Source organism: Bombyx mandarina, chromosome 10 (assembly GCF_030267445.1).
Source record: "Bombyx mandarina strain Sakado chromosome 10, ASM3026744v2".
Taxonomy (NCBI): Eukaryota; Metazoa; Arthropoda; class Insecta; order Lepidoptera; family Bombycidae; genus Bombyx; species Bombyx mandarina.
Window position 1 is genome coordinate 273,286 of NC_143217.1, and position 8,400 is coordinate 281,685.

Genomic DNA, 8,400 nt, shown 5'->3' on the forward strand with positions numbered 1-8,400 from the left:
TCAGGAGGCGGCGGAACGAGAGAGAGAGAGCTTTTCCTTTTTCGCACCGATCCGTCGCCGTCGAGCCGGAGGCTGGAGGAGGGATTACGCCCGTACGTCCCGGCCCCTATAGTTGGCGGCTTCCCCCTGGTGAAGGTAAAGGGGCAACCTGAGGGGGCAAAGGCCGCGCGGCGCGCTACCAGCACTCTAGCGTGCCGCCAAGGAGTATCTATAATAGAGCAAACCGGATTGGCGGTGTATCGCGGCCCAACCCGGCAGGCTGGTTCTGGTCTAGCGGGGTATTCCGGGACACCAGCCGCATCGTATGGGCGGCCTGACGGACTGCCGTACCGAGACGGCCTATGTTTCAGAGCCTTCGATTCGCCTCGAAGACTCCGTCGGCTGGGCGTCCTTGGGGTGAGCTGCGCTGTCTGTTTGCAGTGTTGACCGCAGTAACCCACCCCCCTACCTCATCCGGGTTCTGACCTCGGAGGGGATCGGACGCTTGGTCGAAGAGTGCAGGAGAGTCGTTTAGTGGGTAAGTAAGGCCCTGAAAACATTCTTGGACCCGCAGTCTCGCAGTCGCGGACAAGTCCCACATACCCCGCGCGCACCCTAGGCGCGGGGACCTCGTAGGAGGTTCGACCTCGGGCCTCACCGTGAGCTCACCCACATGTTAGGGCAAAGCTGAAATAGCCTCTCAAGGCTATCAGCATAGGTAGGAAAAAAAAACTTAATGAATATATTAGTGAGTGAAACGATACCTCGTGCTGTAAAGGTTTGACAATTTTAATTCGGATAACTGTTGATAAACGTGTCTAACTAAAAGCTGGATTTTACTTGGAAGCGAAACACATAACGATTCAATACATTGTCAGATCACCAGTATAAGGTTTGTTTAAAAAAATAGGCCGTTTCATAAAATGCCTTACAACAAGTCTCATTCCATTAACAATTTCATCTTAACTTAAAAAGGGCACAAATCAGAACAACTCCTCGCCTCCAACCGAGCTGCGGGGAGGCCCTGACCTCGTCAGCGTCCCCACGCGTGCCCACATGTGACGTCACACCACTACACCGGACGATTATTACAATCCATTTTTCTGACGGTACTCAATATCCGAACAGCATAAAATTTGGTGTTTTTACTGTTTGAATAATTATGAATTAAAACACGAATTTTGTACGGACAGTTATTAATATATTATTCTATTTTAATTCAATACAATATTACAAATCTAGGAATTAAATCTATGGAAACATATTTTAACAGCGATATTGTGAATTTATATTCCGAGCGTCACGTGCAGCAGAGCGCTCTGTCCAGCCGCGCCACTCGCAGCTCAGCTCCAGCCGCACGGAGGATTCTAACTCAATTAACTTGGGGTAAGATTTTATTTAGTGACTCGACGTTCGCGAGGGAAGGGCTTCGGGAAGGAGATGGGGGAAGGGCAGTAGACTGTCCAGCGCACACTCAACGCAAGGATTTCAGTTTTTGCAGATACACATTAAATTATTAAAAAGTTCACCTACTACTTAAAGTTCAATTTTGCAAATATCTTAAAGTTCGCTCGTGTTGGACGAGTCCATTCGCGTGGTCTGATCGTTTGATCTCGGGACGGCTCATAACCGCTTCAGGATGCGGCGCTTGTCTGCGCGGGGGGGAGGCGCGGGGCGGCGCTTGGCGGGCGGCGCGGGCGCGGGGGCGGGCGCGGGGGCGGGCGCGGGGGCGGGCGCGGGGGCGGGCGCGGGGCCGGGGGCGCGGCTGCGGGTCGCGTGGATGTCGGTGAGCAGCTTGGCGCGCGCGAAGTAGTCGTCGTAGCGGTCGCGCAGTAGGGCGGCGGCCTCCGCGTTGAGTGCCGAGTCAGGGTTGGGCGCGATGAGCAGACAGCGCAGAGCGAGGAGCGCGTGCCGGAGCCCGAGCTCGGGGCGCCAGTCGCGTGCGAGCGTGTTGACGCAGACCTCGCCGGTCTCGGCGGCGACGTTGGGGTGGAAGACGCGGGTGACGAAGTATGCCCGCGGTGCGCTGGCGGGGAACTCGCGTCCGAGCACGAGTCGCACGCGGAACACGCCCCCTTCATACGGCGTCTCCGCTGAAATCATCAATTTTTGCATTAATTTAGTTGATACCCTTGAATCTGGTTTTTACTGGTGGTAGGACCTCAAATTCAAATTCAAATTCAAAATCATTTATTTCAACTTAGATGTCAGTATGACACACTTGTTGAATGTCAAAATACAAATAACAATGTTAACTCTACCACCAGTTCCAAAAAAGCCACAGTCCTGAGAAGAACCGGCGAAACAAACTCAGCGGGCTTTTTTTTCTTTTTGTTTTTTCTCAAATATTTTCTTTTTTTTAAATAAATAGAAATATTCACAATAAAAGAAAAAACAAGTCTATGTGAGTTCGCACGGGTAGGTACCACCACCGCGCCTGTTTCTGCCGTGAAGCAGTAATGCGTTTCGACTTGAAGGGTGGGGCAGCCGTTGTAACTATACTGAGACCTTACAACTTATATCTCAAGGTGTGTGGCGCATTTACGTTGTAAATGTCTATGGGCTCCAGTAACTACTTAACACCAGGTGGGCTGTGAGCTCGTCCATGCATCAAAGCAATAAAAAAAAATATTAAGCCTCTGGCCATATTAAAATCTCATTTTACTTCACACAGCTTACAGCTTACAGCTTTAGATATAACAACTATATACAACAATGCTCAAAAATATTTTGACACATTAATTCAATTAGAAAAGAAAAAAAATGCATAAAAATCATACACATAAAAAAATGTGTATATGTATAATTTTTCCCTACTTATTGGCTAGTATCCTGTGGAGCTATTCCAGCTTCTCGTGAACAGATAGGCGAGCTCACAGGCTCAACCTGAGAGAATTTGCTAACACTAGACCTAGCAAGAACAGTGCTTTGAAACATTTACCACCAGATCAGAATTGCGACCTACTGAGAAGATCCGGCAAGATACTTAGTGGGCTGTGTATGGGTTAGTCGTAATCAACCAACGAGGACTGGTGCTTGAGAGGCCTAAAAACACCTGACTTTCTCATTTTCTCTATCATTCTATAACTGCACAACTGCTAAATACGTCGTCCTAAAACTAAACTTCTTTGGGATGATTTTGTTTTTCTCCAATAAAGGTAAGATATAATATGACAACAGCTTTTTGAAAACTTTGAACATAACTGGCAGTGGTATATATTGAGAATTGGTTCACCTATCTGTGGCTTATATTGTGTGGTATTCATTATGAAGGTATTTATTTATTGTTTAGTTTTGAAGAAAGTCCCATATGCAAAAAGAACACATTATACATTTCTTAAAATTATGACTTTTAGATAGTGTCAGATTCTCCTATTCCTCATTTCTTCAGAGGTCTAAATTATAAGTTAAACAAAGTGCAGACAATGTAATATCTGCAACTGTTAATATATCTTTAGAAAGACCATGACTTCAAAGGACTCCATAATTATTGAATATCTTAAAGACGGGAGATGCAGATTGAAAAAAAATCATGTCCAAATTTTCTATACAAAATTGAGGCATTGCAAGATATAAGTCATGATATTCAAAACAAAATAAATATCAAGCAGATAGCAAAAAATCTGTATAAATTGTAACTGTGACGTTGAATATTGAGATGTACTTCAATGTAACAAATCCAAACATTGCCATTGGACCATTTACCTTTCCACCTCTGATTTATTACATGACATGAGAAAGTAGATATGACTTTTGTTTAACGAAATGTCACACCGGTTCTGGACGTGAGGGCAGTATCATATTTGAATAGATTCTTACCGGGACCATCGATAAGCGCGACGATGTCAGATATGTCGTCGTCTCGCAGCTGCAGTTTGATGCCCGGCGGAGGATTAGCCGCCAGCTGTCGGAGTTCGCGTGCCACGCCGCGCAACGCTTGAGGACATACGTTTTCCACGTTCGACATGCTTCTGCTTCTCCTTCTTTATGTCAGGCGCTCATAGCATTTGCTTGCGTTATTATCACCTTTTACACTAAAACGAAATGTCACTAAGTTTTTAGAATTTTTCTATTTGTTTTGAGAAGGAATTTCGAAATATTAATCTCTTTCTACAACAGAGCATGCAATTTTTATTATTCAGAAAAATGTTCACTACTTTACAAATTTGATTTCGAGTTGTTCTATCAAAATTTTCAAAATTCAAAACATAAAAATGCATTTTTTTTATTGGCCTGCCCAATTAGGCAAAGGTACCTTTAACTATTCCTATAACATTCATTCCACAATGCGCTAAAATTTTGAATGGGTCGTCACACTGTGTTCTTAATTAAAACTAAATATTTACGTATAAAATTCCATATTAAATCACAGACGTGATGCTAATTTATCTTACTGTTCCTTACTACCACATACTATAGAGATATTATGACATAAGTGAAAGGTGCTATAAATACTAAGCTACCTATGTTCAATAATCTTGACCGATCTTACTTTTTGTTACTATGTATATCTTTGGGGAATATTTTTATTTATTTATTTATCAAATTTGCAAGTTCGGAAAATTGGGAACTAAATTGAAAATCGCTGATTTGTACTAATTATCTATATTTTATGAACATTTTATAAATCGAAACTGGCAACAATTAATTGTTTCATCGACTTTTTAGTGAGAGAGCAAAATATGTGAATTGATTTATTTTGTTAATTTATCGTTCATTCAGATGTAATGGTCCGTAACTTTCCTAATGGTGGATTACTGATGATTTAATATCAGTGGAAGTACAAGTAGAAGTGCGTGAAATGAAACAAAATCGCTAAACGTAGATTCGCGGCAACTTCCAAAAACTCCATTGAGCTCATTAAATTCTGAAAGGTGATTTCAATTCATCTACCATACCACCCTTATGCGTCCATTGGACGCATAAGGGTGGTATATCTCACTTCAATTAATATTTTTCATTCACTCACTTCCTTTATAATTATATTCCTTAATCATGTTTATTTTCTATTATCTAATATTTTCTTCGACTTCACGTGTGGTAGACACATTTGAAACTCAACGTCTTTTCACAGTTTTTTATTTATTGTAGTTTTATTATTTCCGGCACTACGTACAGGTACTTTACAGTTGTAGTTCTCATGGGTGACTTAGTCTTCTCTTAGACGTTAGAATTTAATCGTTAGTGTTCGTGATTAAGTCATAAAGTACGGTAGTCTAATTATTGCCAGAGTATGTTACATTTAACTTTTAGCAAAATAAATTTTAATATGACTTTTCTAACAAACCATTTGGTCGTGTGGGTATTTTATTTATTCAGAGGCGAATCAAACAAACTCAAAAGTACATTCCTTATCTAGGAAACTAGGAACGTCCACATCAGAGTTTTGTTTTGTGCACGGGGGTATTAACAGGTCTCCTTAATTTTGTGTCCCTAGACACATAGATATTTAATACTTACACATCTCATATTATGTATCTGATTTTGTTTTTGTTAGGAAGAATTACTTTTTTACAAGGGATTGTATGACCTGATAATTAAGACCAATTCCTTCAGGTTTAAACGTGTAACAACGGAGGCTTATTAAATGTTTAGTATCTGTGAAAGTGCACAAATGTGGGAAAATGAAACAAAGCCGCTGGACGTACCTGCTTGGGATCCTCTGAAAAGTCCAGTAAAAAAGGCTCATTAAATAACCACAATTTTACTGAGATTATATTTTATCTCATATCATCTCATCTCACTTCATTTAATTTCATACAATTGATTAATGTTCCAAATTAATCAACTTCATCCCATTTCATATTATAATTTTTCTATGGAGTTATAAGTACAATACGACCGATGTATCTTGGCGAGTCCGAACTTCGCGCAGAAGGCTGCGCACAAACGTTTTTAGGAACCAAATGGTGGCATGACATTCACTGGTGGTAGGACCTCTTGTGAGTCCGCACGGGTAGGTACCACCGCCCCGCCTATTTCTGCCGTGAAGCAGTAATGCGTTTCGGTTTGAAGGGTGGGGCAGCCGTTGTGACTATACTGAGACCTTAGAACTATATCTCAAGGTGTGTGGCGCATTTACGTTGTAGATGTCTATGGGCTCCAGTAACCACTTAACACCAGGTGGGCTGTGAGCTCGTCCACACATCTAAGCAATAAAAAAAAAAAAAAAAAAATGACCGACGTGCGCGGGGCGGAGGTCTAGGCTAGGGATTGACTCTGTGTAAACACAATCGTCCCTTTATTCAATCAAATATCGCAATCGATTTTTATCGATTTACAATTTATTGATTTTTGTTTTTATGAGATACTGAACGAAATAGATTTACAAACTTATTGAATGTTGTCGTTAGTAAACGAGACTTTATCTTTAATAAAAAAAAAACTAATAACACTTTATTTTCTTGGTTGAAAGAGATGATTTAGTTGAATTTTTTTTTAAATTATAATTCGCGGGTAGGTGTGGAAAAGAATACAAGCGTTCTCAAGTCGAAAAGTGAATTTTATTCAATTTAATAATATTTTTGACATTTTTTTTAACAATTCTTTAAAACTAAACATAAGAAGACCACACAAATGTTTGTGACAGTTTTTATGGAAGCTAAGTTTTAATAATTAGCTACCTGCCAGTTTCTGCACACTCATAAGTTGTGAGGTTGGAATTGAAGGATTAAGCAACATGTAACAGCTGGCTACAATAGAAGCAGCACAAGCTACTCTCGAAGAATGTTTCTCAAGAAGAATGGCTGACCTTGAAGCACAACTCAACAATACTGCCCCTGCAAAGGAATCTATTTCAAAAATTTCTGAACAATTTAGGACATTCAGAGAGCTAGTTTTCTCAATGCTTCATCTTCTCCGGCAACAAATCAATGAATGTTCCCAAATGGTAGATATTATTGAGACCAGGCACAGAAGAAAAGCTATCATCTTTATGGGCATTCCAGAAGTCGAAAAAGAAGACTGTAATAAAATTGTTCTAGATATTACACATAAGCAGTTGGAACTGAAAGGTATTTCTGCTTCAGATATAAATGTATGTCATAGGATCGGCTCACAAAATAAAGATCATCATCGTCCAATCCTGGTAAGGTTTTCCAGTTTAGATACCAAGATAGGTGTGTGGAGGGCTAAATCTAAATTAAAAGGTTCACCCATCTCAGTCAAGGAGTTTTTGACCAAAACCAGGCAGATGGTTTTTAGCAAAGGTCGGCAGCATTTTGGAATGCATGCTTGCTGGACTCAAGATGCTAAAATCATAATCAAGTTACCCGATGGAAGTAGGCAGAAACTTACTACGATGGACGACTTGAATCACCTAGTTTCCAGATACCCCAAAATTATAAAAGAACCTTCGGCAGCTAAAAGCATTGAGAGCGATACAGTGAAAACAAAGAGCACAACCACAAGGCTTCGAAAGCATTAGTGTATTTGTTATAGTATGTGTGAAAGTGTCTATCCCACTGTACCTACATACATTGTTATTTTTTTAATGTGTTGGTCAGTTATTGTAATGCCATTATTTCGTAACGATCGAAATTTAAATTGCATTTTTCAATTTTATTTTAATTTGTAATTATTATTTTTATTGCTTCTTCCTTCAATTTTTGCCTTACCCACCATACAGTTTGTTTTTAGTTTTCAATCATATGCAAATTAATAATTAATGTAATCACTGATTTGCGGTGCATTGGTTGTGTACTTAGTGTTTTAATTTATAATCATCATTATTGTTATTGTTATTAATATTATATATAAACTACTATTTTTAATAACAACATCATTTTTGTAATAATGCATAGCTAAGCACTGACGTCTGATCATGACGTCAGATTGGCGTCTGACACCTAGTCTGTCAAATTGACATTGATGCAGCTTAGTGAATCACAGAGTAAATATTAATGTAACTTAATTTGCATTCCATTTTACTCAAAGTTCTAAGTTTTCTTTTGTTTTTTTTTTTATTCTAATATTTTCTTGCTTTATTTTGTACATATCATTGTTGTTATAGTTTGTTATAATTTTTTTGTTTTGATTTTGTGTGCTGAAAATAATCTGTATTGTTATTTTTATTATGTATACGGTGTGTATTGGCTGGCGGGTGGTGCAGAGATATCAGCTTTTTGTTTTTTGTTTTTGAACTCATTGCATTTGCTTTCAGTTATCAATAACTTTTATAAAATTTGTTTTCTATATAGGATAATAGTATATATATTTAAATTGTGCATTGTATTTGTATTGCATTGATTAATTTATGAGTAATTCATGTGACGACCTTTATCTTTCTGCCAATGAATCTCTTTCTCCTGTTTCTTCGTTAAATGAGGATAGTTTTTGTTCAGTAACTGGTACTCTTGGTGACTGTGTACGACGATGTTTTAGCAAAAATTCGGGCCTACTAAATTTATGTCACATTAATGC

The 8,400-nt window shown here is 39.3% G+C and overlaps 1 protein-coding gene, 1 long non-coding RNA gene and 1 pseudogene across 3 annotated transcripts; all 3 read right to left on the minus strand.

Moving 5' to 3' along the window:
* LOC149502109 (uncharacterized) lies at positions 1–1,078 on the minus strand (annotated as a pseudogene).
* Positions 1,079–1,158: 80 nt separating this feature from the next.
* LOC114249634 (ubiquitin-conjugating enzyme E2 S) lies at positions 1,159–4,391 on the minus strand. 2 transcript variants are annotated; one of them, XM_089730100.1, is made up of 3 exons: positions 4,235–4,391; positions 3,799–4,013; positions 1,159–2,072 (listed from the first exon to the last, which is right to left on the minus strand). In XM_089730100.1, exons 2-3 carry the CDS (start codon positions 3,944–3,946, stop codon positions 1,603–1,605), a joined length of 618 nt encoding a protein of 205 aa, XP_089586226.1. In that variant the 5' UTR covers positions 3,947–4,013; positions 4,235–4,391; the 3' UTR covers positions 1,159–1,602. The 2 variants fall into 2 exon arrangements, with proteins under 2 accessions (XP_089586226.1, XP_089586227.1); XM_089730101.1 differs by lacking the exon at positions 4,235–4,391 and adding an exon at positions 4,137–4,177.
* A 1,983-nt stretch (positions 4,392–6,374) lies between these two features.
* On the minus strand, positions 6,375–7,798 carry LOC149502110 (uncharacterized). Its single transcript, XR_016323616.1, has 2 exons — positions 7,276–7,798; positions 6,375–6,758 (listed from the first exon to the last, which is right to left on the minus strand). It is a non-coding gene; the product is annotated as an uncharacterized LOC149502110 (long non-coding RNA).
* Positions 7,799–8,400: the final 602 nt, after the last annotated feature.

Bases quoted from the DNA above. Each gene is read 5' to 3' on its own strand.
- LOC114249634 (XM_089730100.1), bottom strand. From the start codon at position 3,946: ATGTCGAACGTGGAAAACGTATGTCCTCAAGCGTTGCGCGGCGTGGCA. The intron at 2,073-3,798 runs GTAAGAATCTAT...TGATGATTTCAG, and splicing joins CGCGCTTATCGATGGTCCCG to CGGAGACGCCGTATGAAGGG.